This window comes from Pholcus phalangioides, unplaced genomic scaffold (assembly GCF_987345545.1).
Source record: "Pholcus phalangioides strain wild (caught in Gottingen) unplaced genomic scaffold, Ppha-v1.0 ptg000017l_1, whole genome shotgun sequence".
Lineage (NCBI taxonomy): Eukaryota > Metazoa > Arthropoda > Arachnida > Araneae > Pholcidae > Pholcus > Pholcus phalangioides.
The window spans coordinates 1,770,708-1,789,843 of NW_028301610.1; the positions used below are offsets into that span (position 1 = coordinate 1,770,708).

At 39.3% G+C, this 19,136-nt stretch overlaps 1 protein-coding gene across 5 annotated transcripts in view; it reads right to left on the reverse strand.

The window, feature by feature from the left end:
* LOC149072102 (neural cell adhesion molecule 2-like) overlaps positions 1-19,136 on the reverse strand; it is a 396,536-nt gene that overhangs the window by 224,463 nt on the left and 152,937 nt on the right. For all 5 annotated transcript variants that reach the window (XM_089247386.1, XM_089247385.1, XM_089247387.1 and 2 more), the window contains one exon: positions 8,775-8,885. In XM_089247386.1, coding sequence (XP_089103512.1) covers positions 8,775-8,885 — 111 coding nt within the window. The remainder of the gene's footprint in view (positions 1-8,774; positions 8,886-19,136) is intronic.

A 19,136-nucleotide genomic window follows, 5' to 3' on the forward strand; every position in this document is an offset into this window, starting at 1 on the left:
ACCGTTCGCCCGTCGAAACTTGAATTTCAAGAGTGGTTAAAAACGTTGACGGCGGCTCTGCCCAATTGTCTCGGCAATGTGTGGGTGCCCTGAAGCGAGCAAGTGACCAGAATGGGTCACGTGTCAAAGATCACCAAGAGTGATCTACACGCCAAGTTGAGGGAAGTACTCGAAGACCTCATGTTGATAGCAAGAGACTCGGAAGGCTAGGCCGAGGAAAGGAGACTCCTCAGAGAGGACAAAGCATGCCTGACGAAGCAGTTACATGAAGCCAGGAACAGACGTGGAAGCAGAGGTGGTGACAGATAGTTGCAGCAGCAACTTACATAACTCAAGAAGAAGCTAGAGGAGAAGAAACAAGAAGTCAGGGACGGTGATGTTAGCATAACTGAATTAACAGAACAAAAAGAAAGGCAGGACAAGCGGACCGGAGTACGTCCGGCCCTTGTAGTGTTTCTGGTGCGGCCGATATGGTCACATGACAAAGAACTGCCTGCACTCAAGCGGAGATCTGCAAAAGATGTGAACAGGAGGGACATAAAGAGAAAGACTTCAGGAGCGAGTGCAGCTGCAGCAACTGTAAAGATTACAACGCCAAGAGGAACAAGAGCTTGTCGACGGCGCATTGAAACAATGCACCAAATTGCAAGATCTTCGAGCGTGAGGTGAGAAGACTGAGGCCAAGTAACTACTATGGAGAGTCGTGAGCGGCTGTCGGGCAGGACAGTTCTCACTCTTGTACATATTGTACACAGTTTGTTGTTGTTTTTGTAATTCTACAATCTTGTTGTTGTTTTTGTAATTGTACAATCTTGTTGTTTTTGTAATTGCACAATCTTGTTGTTGTTTTTGTAATTGTACAATTTTGTTGTTTTTGTAATTGTACAATTTTGTTGTTGTCTTTATACTTGTACTAACCCCCGTATTTTTTGTCACGGATAAAGTCAATGTAACACTGTAATGCCTTGTGTTCTTTGCACTGTAATTTGTTGGATCTTACTAATGGAAGGCGATTCTAATACTAGGACTCGCGAGGAGGTCGGGCCGGGAGGTTAGACTAATAGGCTAACAAGTTTTAGACATAATAGCCCGGTTTGAGTTGGGCCTGAAGCTGAGGTCGTCCTCTCGTGCTGGGCTGGGCTCTCGTGGCGTCTAATCCTCAGATCATAACGTATATCCTCTTGGATAGGTCGCATAAGCACACAAGCTTAACGTAGTAAGAGGAAAACATAACGTTGTTATTCCCAACCAGAATGTTATGAGCTTTATGGTTGCTTCGAAGTGCATCGAGATCAAGCAGAGCAGCCGATGCATTTAAAATTTTATTCTCATTCCCAAGGTGAAACGATTAGGATTTGAATGTTCAAGTTATGCAGGTAAGTTAGTTTTTCTACAGAAAACATCGTTTAATATCTCTTTATCATTCATGAGCTCTATTCCTACAACCTTTGGTGACTTTTGCGACAATATTTTCATTGTATGAATATGGTTAACTTTTTTTTCCTGCTTTGCGGAATTTTTGAATCATCTGGTTAAATACATACAGGGTGACCTAATCTGCCAAATTAAAGAGGGTGATAGACGAGCCATGTAGAGCATAAAACCCCATAGCAACCTTGTTCTATCTCGAAATGTTTTCGAGTTATGGTGGATAATGTATTATGGAAGAAAATGCGTCCAAAAGAAAAGTTAACCTTCTGAAAGACTTACACACAAACTAAGCATATATTTGAAAGAACAGAAAAATTCTATCTAAAATCGGTACTTAACCGCAAGTTCCAAAAATACCCTTCCAGCTAAAATCAGTCAAAAATTTACCAAAACCTCGTACATTCTACAATAAAATATACCAGTGATCTAGTTTAGGAGTAATTTATCTTTTTGTTTGTAGTACATTACTGAAATCCGGAACATTTGGAATTTGGAAGAATATTTTCTCGTTAGTCGTCTTTAACCAATCGGAGACGACGTGGGTTTCCAGAATCGGAAGCACGCATGCACTATGTGCACATCCTTATGTTCTACATAGACTCGTTCATCACCCTTCTTCTGTTTGGTAAATTAGGCCAAGTTCAGTCTGTATATAGTTCTTTTTGTTTTATTTATCAGTGACTTACGTTAATTAAAATTTTTGGTATATGTTGATGATGTCGAAATTATTTATGTCATAAATAATACTGAAAATGCTGAGACAGTATACAAAATTCTATCAAACAACTCAGTTTATGGCTGTATATCATCATATATATCATCACATAATCATATATCAATTATACCTAAATATTAACAAGTGCAAATGTTTGTTTTTCAGTAAGAAGTATAGTCCTATATTCCGTATAATTATAATATTGATGCTCAAAGGCTAAGTAGAGTGCATAAACGATTTGGGTGTCATAACATTTTTTTAAATACGAAAACCTTTCCGCTTCATTGTAGTTCTTATATATGTTGGACCTGTTCATGAATATCTTTCCAGAAAAAAATCTGACATCGTCATTACTGAATCCCAATAACATTGGGATTGAACGCACACAAAATAGGCTTTTGCAGTTTATTTCAAAAAATTAAAAATGCATTGGTGACTTTTTCGTGTCAATTTTGCACTTCGATTTAGATGTGAATAATCAGCTTAGCTCAAATACATTTTATTTAAACTGCTATTTTATGTTCCACTATACCGAATTAAAATGTTAAATTCTCCGTTTTTTCGCTTCCTCAGGTGTTTGGAAGTAGTCATGCGATATTATAACATGATTTGTTTTTCTCCATGCATTGTATATGTACATATATTTTTTGGTACTATAAATTTATTTACATTAAACTTTTCATTATTACTAATATTTATGTACTGTTCCTTGCTTTTCTGTCCCAGTAACGTGTTGTTTATGTTCTGCTTTTTTTTCGTTCCACTGTTATTGGGAACATTCCTGTTCTATGAGACCACGAATAAATAAATGCAATCGAACCCCGTCATAGCGCCAAAACCCGTTTAGTGCCAGAAATTTTCAGTGATCTTCTGAAGAAGGATAGAAATCTTCCATTCTATGCCTGACACGTGTTAACATGGCAGGAATTAAGTTACATACTTTTACGTTTTTTTGCAATCTGTCACTTGAGCGTGGATCACGTATTTAGTACTTACTACTTGTGGTGGAGAGCGGGTGTCGTATAAATGCGAGTCACTGTAAGTGCGTTTGTTGGTTGTATGGCTTCTACATAGAATCCCCGCTAAATTCATGAAAAACGACCGCTACAGGCAGGAGTCCGCGGCGCAAATATACCCGCATACATTGTGTTAAACCGTGATTCGATTCGAAACTCGTTATAGCAATTTGAATAATATAATTTTCCTCTTCTTACTGTGTGTTTTCATGTTCTTTCCCCATATACGCAACTTTCCCTCTTTTGGAGACTTCCTTCTTTTCCCTCCATTTGACCGCTGCTGTATAATAGTTATTCTCTTTGGTTGTATTAAATGTCGTTCGTCTGACTAGATGTGTGTTTCGTTTCTCTATCTCTCTCGTCGTCATCTCTTTCCCTTCCACACTCTGCCCACCCCACTGAGCTATAAGTAAACTGAGCTACAAGCCACTGGGCTTTCCTTATAGCTCAAGGGCCCGCCCACAGGTTATGGGCCCAGAGACGTATCTTTTGAGACGTTCGCGTTTCGATATGCTTTTTCGCGCCGAGACGCAGTAGTGGTATCTCGTTAGAAGTTTAGTTTCCATTCGTTTTATCGTGCGCAACAGGAATCTTCGCAACGATAATGGCCAGCATCAAGGACAATATAGTCAAGCTGAATAATCAAAACTATTCGAACTGGAAATATAAAGTGAAACTTCTATTGAGATGAAAGAGAAACTTTTCAAGAGAGAAATAAAGTCATTGAGAACGACAGGCCGGATCAAGGTGAAGCGAGGTGAATCAAAGGACCCTCGATCTATGGAATGAAGCCAACAGCGAAGCACAAGCGTATATCGGACTAACTGTTGAGGATGATCAGCTCATCCACATCCGGGGTAGAAAATCCGGGAAGGACATGTGGATCGCCTTGTAGACCGCCATAGGCGGGGATAGACTTCGAAGTCTGGGGGGGGGCATGGTCATTATTGCTGGAGGACACGATGATGATGATCTCAATTCATATATACAGGGTGAAAAACTAATATAGAAAAGTGTTTTCCGTTTTTCAATAGGACGAATATTAAATGAGTTATAAGCTTTTAAAATTTTGTGACGTGTCATTTTTCTAATGGTCAGTTATATGCCAGACACCGAACTAAAGCGCATTTCTCCGCCAGCGGCGGGTTGTCACTTCTTAAAAATGAACTGAAATATTCAATCCCATTAGAAGCCAAGTTAGGCTTTTTCCTTTCACGATTAGCGCTTTTACTCCCAATGCAGTCTGATAGTATAACCTTGTTGTTACGTGTAATTACGTATTACACTGGTGTAAGAAATTAAGAGAATTTGCAGACTTGGTCGATTATCTCTAGAACTACTTGGAAACGCCTAACTTTTTATCTTTTGCTCCCAACACAAGATGGAGTTGATGTCAACTTTCGCTTTTCTTTTCTTGTGTATTTCTTATTATTATTATGTCTCTCTCCCTCTCTCTGGGGGAAAAATGTGTGTGAGTGTATGTAACAACCCTCCAGTGGGAGGTTGTCTTATGTAATCCCCCAGCGTTTTTCAGTCACGCATTATTGAATCACCATTCTCACAGAATTAAAATTTGTTGAGTTTAAAAACACTGGTGTGTGTTTGAGTTCATGGTAATGACCACTACTGTACCGATTTTAATGAAATTTGATATGTACATACATTGATACAATACAAAACAAATAACCATTCAATAATTGTGTAATACACACGCATGATCGTGCGTAACACTCGTTGGAGTCGGAAGGTATGAAACAGCGCTTGCAGAATAAACAAAAAATGGGTTAATAGATGGGTTAATAGGGGGTATGGTTCCCCTCTTACAGATATACAGGTCTCGCAGCGTGATTTCATACTTGAAATAAGGCAGTTTATCATTTCCTGTGGCAATTGGTCCCACTCATTCAGCAACGCTGTTTTCATTCCCTGGATGGTTCCCGGAGGGGGGTTACGAGTTGCAATTGCCCTCCCCAGAGCGTCCCAGACATGCTCTATAGGGTTAAGGTCTGGAGATCTGGCTGGCCAATCCATCCGGCGAATATCCTCACTCTCTAGAAAATCATCGAGCAGAAGAGCTCTATGTGGTCTCACGTTATCGTCCATTAAAATGAACTCAGGGCCAACTGCACCCCTGAAAAGGCGAACATGGGGCTCCAAGACCTCATCCCTATGCCTCACACCAGTCACAGTGCCCCTTTCAAAGACATGGAGAGATGTGCGGCCATCCAACATGATGCCTGCCCAGACCATTAAACCTCCTCCGCCATAATGGTCAATTTCGCGGACATTGAAGGGTAGGTAGCGGGTTCCTGGTTCTCTCCATATGAACGTACGGCGAGAATCGGTGCTTAGGCTGAACCGGGACTCATCAGTGAAGAGAACGGTTGCCCATTGATCCATACTCCAATCTCTATGCCCTCTGCACTATGATAAACGGATTCTCCTGTCCGTAGAAGTGAGCGGGACGCAAACAGCAGGTCTTCTTACAAACAACCCTCTCTCATGAAGTCTTTTGGAAACAGTCACCCTTGATACACGGGTTCCTGTGGCTGCATACAAGTCACGAGAGAGCTGAGAAGTTGTAGCACTCCTGTTACGCCTCGCTATAATCGACAAATGGCGATCTTCTCTGGCCGTCGTGGCTCTTGGACGACCTTGCCCAGGCTTTCTCTCGATGGATCCGGTATCCTGGAACTGTTTCCATAAGTTACACACGACGCTGGGCGTTAAATTGAACTCTCTACAAATCTGGACTTGAGATTGGCCTGCTCAAGTGGCCTGCTGAGATTCGCCGCCTCATTCCATCATCTAAACGTTGGTGGTTACTAATTTTTACTTTTACAATTTGAAATTAACCGATTGCTGGAAGATAACACCAAGAAATTCGCCGAGGTGTGCTAGCGAACGAAATGCGTCTTAGCTTATAAAGCCTGTTTCTCTACTGGTTCCGCCTACACACACGTGTACGCTTACGTATTTGGCGTACAAGATTTGCATTTTTGTCTAGAAGCAGTGGTTTTACATTCAGTTCAGTTCTTTTCATGAAATTCGATAAAATGTGCAAATTCTCTTAATTTATTTCACCAGTGTAGTTTCATCCACTAAATTGGCAAATTTATCACCAGATTTTTAGAGTGTTAGTCAAATGAGATGATCTTGGAAATTTTTTTTTAACCAAATCAATACTTTTTGCCAAAATGTGATAATTTGTTCTCTTTCACTATCAAGTCAACATTTTTTGGGGAAGGCGCATACAGTGCGTTCTATGTACTACGCGATCGTTTTTATACGCTGTCGTTTTAATCGGATTACATATTGATCAATGAAAAAGGACAATATTTTTTGAGTTATTTTAAAATGTCATTGAAACAAAAACGTGTAATAAACTTCAAAGAACGGTATAAAAATATATAAAAATGATTTTAAGTAAACAGAAAAAACGCCGATTTTTTGCTTCCATCACATGGTAAACTAAACGTTGCATAATCTGTATAGTAGATGGATTACAGTAATAGAATAGCAATTCTATTATAATGCCACGGCATGAGGGATGGCCCCTTGTTGTGGAAGTGAACAATAGAAAAGGATTTGGTCGCATAGGGCACGACGATATTTATCTTGGTCGCACAGGGCACGTAACCAATGAGTATATAATACTCCTTCCCAACTTACGTTTCATGTAAGTTGGGATTTAAGAACATTTTATTCGCAAAAATATGCACTACAGACATCGTAAATTATGCAGAATGATGGCTTGTGTAACCATCAATCCAATTTTAATAGATTTCTGAGTTGAAAATCTTGAAAATGATTATTCATACGCATATAAAAAAGAACATAATTTAGTTTTTGACAGAGAAACATTTCTGATATGGAAAATCATTTCCTCTGAAAGAGACTAATGTTTAACAATCACAAAAAATGATGTTGATGAAGGTATTAATCAATGGTTGGAAAATTTCTCCCTACTCTTGAATAATAGCATTAGAATTGTCCGTAAAGCCGATATTCGATCCGCAGTCCCTTCTTCCCGATGTGTGTTAACAATGATGTGTGTCGATAATTCTGTCAATGATCACCAGTCCCATAAATCATCACAAAAGGAACACAAACTATTTTGCATTTATGAGACGCTAGCCTCAAATCATCTTTCGTCGCATTTGCCATAATCGCCCCTAAAATGCATTTTAGTGTTTTACTGAGAAATTTACTAAGATTCATATTAAGAGATGGTATAGTTAAAGGAGGCTGCTGTCTCCACTCAGCGCTGCACGCTACTAATGCGTGTTATAAGGAATTGTAATGTGTGTCTCTGGTGTATTGGTTAGCGCACTTGCCCGGTATACAAGGGGACCCGGGTTCGATTCCCGGAGGAGACAAGTCACGTTACTTTCCAAATATTAATTTCGGCATAATATCCAGAAAATTCAATTACTAAGATTCAATTAATGATTAGATAATTCATCTTTTACGTTCTGCATATATATATACCTGAGATGTCCATAGTGAATATTTTAGCAATCAAAATGTTATAATCACAATTTGCAAAAATAGTTACTTATTTCCCGTTTTTGACTAGTGTATTTATGATTATTTTTTGTTTTTTAGCATCGTTGTTATTTGAAATGCGATAAACATTTATCCAAACAGAATCCGCCACATTCATTGGGATGTTTAATCGAAACAAGGGGAAAAAGAGTCGTATATTTTTTATATACAGTAATTTTTTTTATTTCGGACCCAGAAGAAATGGGAAAAATTACGCAATAAATGACTATTTTTAGAAAATGACAGCTTGTCTAACACTTCTCAGTATGACAGTACCACATTTCTGCTAGAGTGGGGTGCTACAGGGCATTCCTCATAATACTGTTCAGTATAGATGTGTAGACACAAAATTTTTGAGTTCGATTGTCGACATCTATAGATAGTAACAGACTTGTCTCGTGGATGATAATATTTTTTTACGAGGAAAAAAAAAATACCAGCTTCATTACATGGAATGCCGAAGTGAAATGGGATCCACTGTACCGCTTTACCTCTATTTTACATTGATCTATTTATCTAAAAGAAGGAGCAAAAATCTTGAACTCTCGGGGAAATTAGTGGCCTGTCTTGATTTAACCCGGGATTTGAAGCAGTTCAAAAATTAGAATTAAATAAAGCTATGGCATGAGTGAAATGGCTGTTTCTTGGATAGCAACAAAACTAAAGCTTATATTTCTCCATCAGATGCAAGATTTAAATGGCTCAATAGTGTTCTCCAAACACGTGGAACAAATATGATTATCCACATTTATTGCAGTGGATTGCAGGTGATATTTTTTTTAATTCCAATTTAAGAAAACAGAATAGTTATCGCAAAACATAATGAAACTATCATGAACACGAACAACTGATAACTTTCTGGTTATTAGGCCGACGTGTTTGGAATTTCCCACCAGACATCGTAGAAGACTGTTTTTTAAAATGTTCACCACTCGAGCGAAAGAAACGTCGAAAACGACAAACTTTCACCCACGTCAGCGTAATTAACCGAAAGCTATGAATTGTTCGTTAAATGATGGCCACGAAAGCCTCATTTGCTTTATTAACTACCATGAAGATCATACCTTCTTCCGCTTCACATATCAGATTTAACGTGTCACCCTCATTATAAGGCCCAATGAGACTCTCGAGTATCTCGCCATTGTGATCTGTAATGATTGGTTTTTTCGGGGGAACTGCATATAGAAAAAAAAACAGTTATCAGTTCTTTGTGAAACAATAAATCCAAAAAAAAGAGTTAATAAATTGTAAGAATATTTATGTATGTTTCAGCAAACAATGATGGCCGTTTTCTAAGAAAATGTTAATTATTAAATATTCGACAACTCCTGTCCGTGCACACAAGGACCACTGATACAAAGAACTGGTGTTTGAAGTGGATTCTTAAAGTTTATGCTTCCACGCTGCCTCATACCGAAATTCAAATTTCAACATTTAAAATGAGATGTGGGTGTGATGGTGTCTTTGCTACCAGGAGCAACTGCTGGCAGATGTTCAACCGCATGTAACGAAGTAACTGTTTGCGATGTAGTAATTTCAATAAAAAGTGACAGGGAGCCTCCCGTATAACTGTCTTAAGGCGGATACACACTACACTGACGTGGCGTGTTACCACACGTTAATGCGTGTGATATAAAGTTCCACCAATGAGTATTCTGTAGGTACGTTGACACGGTGCTGACGCAACATAGTAAAGTCTGTGATGATGTAACCTGACGTAACATGCAAAAATCCGTGCACACTACTCTGACGTGACGTGAGACCACGTAGAAATGCGTGCGATATTAATTCCACCTATGAGCCTTCTGTAGGTACGTTCACACTGTGCTGACGTGACGTGTGTGAACACGCCTTATTACGTGTCACAGAAAAATAAAATTGTTCAGATTTTCGCCAGTCGTGTGATGGCATGTGAAGACGCCATATTTGTTTTCCTCATTCTTTTTGCTTCGTTCGTGTTTTGATCAAGTTTGTTTTTTGTTCGCGTTTTGATTTATTTAAATTTTTTTCGTGTTTTCATTTAATTTGTTTTTTGCTCGTGTGTTGATGATGGATGAGCAACTGATCGAACACGTTCGGTCAAATTCTCTGCTCTATGACCCTATCCACCGAGAATACAGAAATCAAAATGCACGGAGAGAGGCTTGGGAGAAAAACTTGAAGTTTCAGGCCAGTAAACAAAAAATATTTATTCAGTCTTTGAAATTGTAAAATTATACAATGTATCTGAATACGAGATAAATAAAAACATATATGTTACGATAAATTTTATTTATGCCGTTATTATACATAATAACTGGTTATTACGGACGTAACTAATCGTCTTGGTGAGTTTGACAAATTGCCCAAAATTTATCACTTTTACCGGTGATTATGCATAGTTACCCAAGCATCATTCGCAAATTTAATAACTAATAAAAATTGTAGCTTTTACTGGAGATTATGCATAATAACCATGAGTCGCGTCGTTGGTAAACATGATAAAACGTACTATAAGATATGCATAATAATTCACCATGTATTGTATCATTATATCGGAGTACGATAATAAAATTGATTATCATTATATGGGATCACGATCGTCACATTTGTTATTATATCGGGGTCTGACTATATTCATCAGACATACTTGACTCATTTTGATTTTTTTTAATATTTATAAAATTCCCCAACTACACTAGGATATTATGCATAATCAGTGCCGTCTTAAGGCATGGGCTCACACGGGCACAGCCTGGACCCTCAAGATAAGAGGGGCCTCACAAAAATGAGATCCGGTTGAAATTTTATAGAATTTACCAGGTAGGGTCTCCGGAAAACCACTCGGCCCAGGGGCCCATGATGCTCTTAAGACGGCCCTGTGCATAATTACAGAAAAAGGTGATATATTCCAAGTATTTATCAAATTGCCAACGGCACTTGGTCATTATGCATATATATATATAATCTCCTGTAAAAGTGATAATTGTTGTTTAGTATTTATATCAAATTCATACGACGCTTGGGTGTTATGCTTATTCGCCCGTAAAAGTGACAAATTTATCAACCTGACCAAGACAGTTGGTAAGTATGCATAACAACAGGTTTATCCAATTACCCTAATATACATCATCTTGAGAAACAGTCGACGCTCATTATAACGCCTGCTACAGTAGTTCCCAATTATCTTACTATTTCTGCAATATTATTTTTTATCTAATATAACTGTTTTTTAACCTCTCATCATTGCATCAATCCAACATTTACTTATGTAAAACTGTACATTGGTACTTATTTTTTTTATATGCAAATTATCAAAAACAATACATTTTGGACAGGGCTGCCGACATGTAGAAAACAATAAGGGGGGGGGATGAGAAAATCATTTTTCTTCCCGTATATATCAACTCCATTCGCGAAAGAGGCGAAATCGTGCATTGCACATTAATTAATTATTGGGGGGAGGGGCTCAGCCTCCTCATAAAATTTATTTGAGGGGGGCCTCATATAACCAGGGCCGTCATTTCAACTTCTTCCGGGGGGGGGGGCAAAGCACATGTACTCAATGTATGTATATATATATGTCATTTTTAGTGTATTTTCAAAAGCCGGGGGGGGGGGCAACGGCCCCCATCTTCCCCCCCCCCTTCCCAAAATGACGGGCCTGCATATAGCTACAGTCCCCAGCTTCCAGCGTCTATGATTGATTTTGAATTTTATTTTTGCGAAATTGACCGTTAACACAAGAGGTCGAAGATATCAAAAACGTTGGGAAACGCTGCAATATAACGACCAATACATATCATATCATTAAACCAACCGAGACAACGGTGGAAATCAGCTTCATCCGCCCCAAGGAAATGGACAAAATTCGTCTTTGAGTGTGTTTAAAATTTCTCTGTACCCCACTTTTTTAGAGTACAAAATGGCGGCCAAGTACGATTCTCGGCCGAAGAGCACAGATTGAAGAATACAGACGACAGAACAGCTGAGCGGGCCATGCTTGGAAAGCACAAACGCCTAGCGCAATGAAGTTGCACGTTTCCGACGACGCGAAATGATCCCATTTTGTTTACGTTGCACAAAACAGCCTGATCCTAGGAAAACCAACTTTTACCGATTTTTCACCGCTCTTCCAAATCGTGACCAAATTGCAGTTATTTTTCATGCGTTATAACTGGTCATTTATATAAAATGCTTGAGAAGTTTCAAAAAATCGGAGATTAATTTAGATTGATCGAAAATCGGGAGAAAATTTCATGTTGGAAATGTCACAAAAAACTAAATTTCCTTTTAAACAAATTTCAATATATACTGTGGCACTCTCTCATTAGACCTTTAAAATTTCAAAAAAATCACATTTCATACAAAATTTGCATTGAAATTAAGTTAAAACAAAATTGCAACAAGGCATTGAAACGTCACTAAGAAATGGTTGAAGATGAAGGTCGTATATACATAACCGCACCTAGCCTCATCCACGCAGCTTGCCCCGAAATGCTATATGGAAAATTTTGTTGAAATACTAAGTGAACTGAAAAAATCTGAACACACATAAAAACATACATTTATGGAGCATGGGGCATGAAACGTGTAATTTCAAAGTTTCTACTTACAAATATTATGGCTACAAGTGGTAAAAATATCCATTTGTTGAACTTTGGTTGACAGGTTGGTGCTTCCAGCCAGTGGGCGTCAAAAACGTATAGTATACATTTTTGTATAGAGTATATCACCCACAATTTTATGACACAAGTACGAGCACCCCCCAGAGAGTTAATAGAATTGATTGAGATATCATTATTTCTCTCTCAAAAAATTCGAGTCACGTAGCCGTAGGCGGAAATAGACTTGAAAGTCTGGGGGGGGGGGAAGGCACGATTATGTCAATTCATATATACACAAATACATTAGATCACAGTCGACTCCAACTTTGACGCTGAGGGAGGGGGCATATCTCCGCCCCATGCACGCACCAACATTTTTAAAACACTTCCGATGCTCCGCTTTTCGGGTATATGTATTATAGCTGGCTGTTTCGAAGGGTATTGCTGTTCCTATTCCAATCTTAAAAATTACTAGGGATATTAGCAACTAAAGTCCTTTTTTTCTATGATTTTAAATAAAGGTAGTTAATGGAGAGCTAACAGGGACTCCATATAGAGCTAGCCGGGCCTCTGACAAGATGGCTAAAAAAGAACGGTCTACTGCATAGCACCAAACGAACTCTTTCCGGTACCAAGTGGGGTTTGGTCATCAACCCGACAGCTGTCACTTCCATCAGTTCAATAGACGTTACATGTCAATAGTCGCCGCAAGCAGACGAAAATTTTAGAGTTTATAGATTGTAAAAGAGAGAAAGAGAAGGAGGGAGTGTTTGTGGTTGTTTGACTTTGGGTCTCTCTCAAAGACTATAAACAAAAATATAGTAAAAAAGGAGCAGATGGCCATCTTGTTATGTTCAGCTCACATCGAAAAAGCTGTACCATATAATTAATTTTCTACCGTGAGTTCCGCATGCACAGGTCCAAGTAGTGTACGGCCAAGGATTACACTATGAAAGTTTGAAAATACTTTACAGAACTTGAAAATTGCATTTAAGTTTTATGAAAGAAATTTTCAAAAACTAAACTTTTATAGGGTAATCCCGGCCTTTGTCAATAAATTTTCATTTTGAGAAAAATCAAAATAGTAGAAGTTCTCAAAACAATAGTAGGTATCACGACCAACACACAACCGCTACACTTCGACTGATGGTGTGAAGGCTGAAACACACTAAACAGACGTGGCTTGATTTCACGTCATGTCAGAGACGACGTGAATTCTGATTCGTGGAAATTCTGTGATGTGGGAATTCCACGTCACATAATTTATATGTCACAGAATTTCCACGAATAAGATTTCACAAATTCAACATCGTAGTGTGTTTCGGTCTTAATGCATCACACCAGTGTGCACACCGTATAATGTCTGATATGATATCGCGCCATCTGACGTCACGTGGTTACACGTCACGTCATAGTAGTGTGTATCCGCCTTTATAAATACGTCTATTTTCTTCTTAATCAATCATGCTCTGGAAAATCTTCGATGAAACTGAATTTGTTTTGGATCAAGATCCTTCATCAATCAAGAAACAAATTACCTTAATATTACACATTAATTTCACAAAGCATTCAGCTCGACACACAATATATACAAATCTGCTATGGCTCAGTATTCTACAGAACAATAAAAAACTAGAAATCTACAGAACTACTCAAAACTCAAGAGTATTGAGGACTATTTCATAAATAACTGCCAAATTTGTATTAGGCCGGTATTACACTATAAAAGTTTGATAAAATCCCTTGTGTATAAAACTCAAAAAATTCAACCAATAATGTTCATAGGTTACGTTCGAGCAAATGAAACTGATAATCTTATTGGTGGCATTTTTCAAGGTTTATAAAATTACTTTTATCAAACGTTTATAGTGTAATACCGGCCTGAATCCCGGCTTCCGGCCGGTATTACACTAAGGTTTGTGACGTACATAAACAATTTTAATTTTCTTAAATTTTAAACTCCTGTTCCTCGTACAGATCCATCGCGAATAAGGGTTGAGTAGTTTTTCTCATTAAACTCGAATACAGTCGAATCCTCTTTTAACGAATACCGTTATAGCGAAAATCTCTTTTTATATAACGAACACGTTCCTAATCCCCCAAATAAGTTTACATAGAAACAATGCTAGGTAATCTGGAATTCCTTTAAAACCAAATTTCGTTTTAACGAAGTGATTCGCCCGGTCTCTTGGTCTTTATTATAACGGGATTCGACTGTATTTATACAAATACAAAGCCACAACAGGCAAATTGCCCAACGAGGTGGCTGACCTAAGAACATCATGGATCCCCGAGCCATTTTTTGGAGTCCCTACCTACTACTGCTACACCACACATGGAACCCCCCAACGAATCGGTACATGCGGGAATGTGCGTGTACATGTAGTGCAACCTGACGTAAAGTTTGTTTCTGTGTAATGCTTGTTATGTGTAGTGCTATCATCTGCCCCCAGTTTTACAAACTATGAGTGAAGTGTTATGGTTGAATGATTTACCGTTGTAGGACTGTTGCTCTCTGTGGCGAGACTTTTTAACGGGGAGATCGGCTCGCATTTGCGCCTTGAAGTTGGGAACCACAGAAAACCAACTTCAGCCGACCACCAATGTGGGGTTCGAACCCGGATCCTCGCATCACGAGTCCGGCACTATAACCACTCGACCACCACAGCGGCCATTTATGGTGTATCGGTTTTCACGAATATCGGAAATGTCGAATGTTTTCACGTTTCCGTGCTACTTGGTTATATCCGGGCTCTACTGTTAATGCATGACATCACTGGATTTGTTGGTTCATGTTGATGATACATTTATTTCATTATCATCTGAGATGGTTGACAGTGAGCCAATACATTACATGAGGTGTAAAATCTTTTATCCAACATTACCTCATCACCAATGTTTGATAAAAGAGTTACGCCGATGCACTTCCATCCTGCACTGTGACGTATCAACTCTTCAAAAACCTGTTCTTTCACCTCTCACTTGCCACTCCTTTCTCGGGGAGAGAAAAAAAGATTCTCTTCCGGCGTGTATTTCTTGGATTAAAAAAACTTGTGTTTTCAACAATAAATGTGATAGAAAATTGGGAACGTAACTGGGCTGTGGCACTCTCTGTTCCAGGGCCAAATTCCGAGCCAAATAAGGCCCACAAAAATTCATGGGTCTGTTCATCCAAAATTTGGGTCCGTTTTCCGGACCCTTCACAAAATTCCGGATCAGAAAAACGAACCCTTCACGGAATAAAAAAATAATGAATCCATAAATTTGAAATTTCATTTCTTTTGCGATACATCAACTAGATTATTTCGCTTCCTACAAAATTACTCATTTCTCACAAAATTAATGACACATTTCAATAAAGAAAATTTTTCCCAAACAGGATCCTGCAATAAAGTCTGAGTAGACTCCTGCTTACCCCAAATAGAAGTCGGCCCCGTAAAGGCACAATAAGGCCTTATAGGAAAATGAGTTTGATGTCACCCGCAGCTTACTTGCCCAGTTCATGGTTCTACTGCTGCTTCCCATAATAGTTAAGCAGTGCCGTCTTAAGGCATGGGCCCATCTGGGCACTGCCCGGGTGCCTAAAGAGAAAAGGAGGCCCTCACAGAAATGGAATCTGGTTGAGATTTTCGAAAATTTGCCTAGTTGGGCCTCAAAAAAAATCATTTGGCCCGGGTCCCATTATGCTCTTAAGACGGCCCTGTAGTTAAGTGGTGTTTTCACTTATAAAAGTACCAATTCAAAGCAAAAAGAGGCACAAAAATGAATATCTTAATCTCGCCGGGACGCCCCTAGAAGCCACGGCGCACACTTTGAAAAACCCTATCATATCACATCACTGGATTTGATGATTCACATCAATGATACATTTATTTAATTATCATCTGAGGTGGTGGAGAATTAAATTAATCCATTATACCAGGGGTGGCCAACTTCTTTCTATTCGAGGGCCAATATATTGTTCAGTTGCTACATCCACTCCGATGTATATGCCACGGTTCAAACTCGGAGACAAGGTGAGATGGTAAAAGTCCCAAAAATGATGCAAACGTTCTTATTTGGGACTCATTACCAAGTCAAAGCCCGTTTTTATTCAGTCAATAAACCATCATTAATTTATTAGTTCTTGACGCTTTTTTATGGGGCTTTTTTATGGGGGACATTTTTATGGGCATCTTTTTATCAGCCACCTCGCTGGGCATTTTGCCTGTTGTGGCGTTGTATTTGTATTTGTATTTGTATTTATTCTCAACAGTAAAAACCCGTTTTGAAGAATTAAAAAACGATAATGAACTTATTCGTTTTCCTAAATGCTGCCACGTATCCAGGTTTAGGTTCACTTGTACTTGTAGAGAAATGGCACACATTGTGGATGAAATGTATTCCGACTCCAATTGATGAAACGGTTGATCATATTTAAGTTCATTTAATTTTAGAAAACTATTTACATCGGTTAACAATATTAATTTCACATTACAAAAAAGAGAAACTATACACTTGCGCGAGAGCAACACACTCTGAGAAAGAAGTAGGTCACGCAAGGGAAAACAGTTCGCTTGTCCCCTTTTTTCGCCTCTGCCTCCCACACATCAGGAGGTGCGCGTAAGGGGGCGAGAGATGACGCCACAGGACTCCCCCACCAGTCCACAACTTCATGGTAGTGGAAAGCGAAAACATACGCGTCTACCGGATCTTGTAGTTTTGGACGACTTGATGGCAGATCAGAGCGACTTCACTGGTTCAGACTTCGCTGGAGTCGCAGGCGATTCTTGAAGCATATGGGCCGGTTTCAATCGATCAATGGAGATCCACTTCTTGCTTGACCCCATCTGAAGCTGGAAAAATTTTGGCTTCCTCCCAAGAACTGCGAATGGACCAGCGTATGGCTGTTGCAGTGGGCGCCGAACCATATCCTGGCGGACGAAAACGTGCGAAGCTTCGGGTAGGTCATCATGGACGAAGACTGACTTCGAGTTGTGATCTGAAGCAGGTTTCGGTCGAATCTGTTGGAAGTGCTCCCTCAGGTTACGTAGGGTCTGCTTCTGCGATTTCGGACCTGAAAAAGAAAGAAAAAACTCTCCAGGCAAGCGGAGATTAGTACCATATACTAGTTCAGCTGAGGAAGTATTTAAGTCTTCCTTGAGTGCAGTTCGAATGCCGAGCATGACCGCTGGTAATTTCTCGGTCCATCTCTCGGTAAAGGTCAAAATGCATTTTAGAGCTTCTTTCAGCTGTCTATGGAAGCGTTCGATCATCCCATTGGCTGAAGGATGGTAGGCAGTAGTTCTATTCTTTTTCGTTCCCATGAATTTGGCCAAAGCTGAGAAAAGATCACTTTCGAAATTGCGACCTTGATCTGTCGTGATGACATTTGGTACACCAAATCTGGCTACCCAACCTGAAAAGAAATTTTCGGCCACTGTTTGCGCTGATTGATCTTTCAATGGAATAGCCTCTGGCCAGCGAGTGAAACGATCAATGCAGGTGAGAAGGTAGCAATATCCTTGTGATGGAGGTAGAGGTCCAACGATATCGAGATGCACATGGCTAAATCTATCACTAGGTAAGGGAAAAGATCCCATTGGAGATTTAGTGTGACGGCTGATTTTAGATCGTTGGCACTCCATGCATTCTTTACACCACTGTGAACAGTCCTTTTTCAAAGACTTCCATATGTAGCGTTTCTTTACTGCGGCAGTAGTTGGTCGGGGACCAGAGTGAGCTAGATTGTGAATGGTCTGGAACACTGATTTCCGAAAGTCTCTGGGAACGTACGGGCGTACATGTCCAGTTGAGACGTCGCAATGCAATGGTGGAGTTCCAGAGGTCATAATTATTGGTTTGAAAGTCAATGAAGAATCATTTTGCAAGTGCTGAAGTTCTTCATCAAGTTTCTGTGCCTCAGCGAGTTCTGCATAATCTATGTCACTGGGCATTTCTATTTGCTCTAAGCGTGAAAATGCATCAGCCACACAGTTCTTGTCACCAGAAATGAAACGGATATCGGTAGTGAATTGACTGATGAAGTCTAATTGTCGCTGTTGACGAGGAGAATTTTTATCATGCTTTTGCTGCATAGCAAAGGTTTAACGGACGATGATCTGTAAAAATTGTAAACAGTCTACCTTCAAGAGTGAAACTGAAATGCTTTAGAGCACAATATGCCGCTAACAGTTCTCTATCGTATGTGCTGTATTTGCTCTCAGCAGGTGTTAAACGACGAGAAAAAAATCCTAATGGCTCTGATTTATTATTAACATTTTGTTGCAACACTGCGCCAATACCCAAATCGGATGCATCAACGAGTAAGGACAGTTTACCATCTGGATGTGGATGAGCTAACAAGGCTGCGTCTGCAATCGATTGCTTACAGATTTCGAAAGCATTGTTAGTTTGCTCAGTCCATTGAAGGGGGGTAGAATCATTCTTTTTACGACCCTTAATGAGATCATACAGATGTAGTTGTTGCAAAGCTGCCTTGGGAATGAATCGGCGGTAAAAGTTAACCATAGCTAAAAAACGTCGTAATGCACGAGCTGATGTTGGTTTTGGATAATTTGTAAGAACTAAGACTTTTTCGGGTGCGGGTTTAATACCCTCTTTTGAAATTAAGCAACCCAGAAATGGTAGTTCTTGAACACCAAATATGCACTTGTCAAGATTTAAAACAAGACCTTTTTCATTCAGCCTTGTAAAAACTGCTTCCAAATCAGACAAGTGAGTTTCAGCGTCGGTAGAGGCGACGAAAATGTCGTCGAAATATGCAAAACATTGAAGTCCTCTCAAAGTTTCATGTATGAATCTTTGAAAAGTTTGTCCAGCATTCCGTAACCCAAAAGG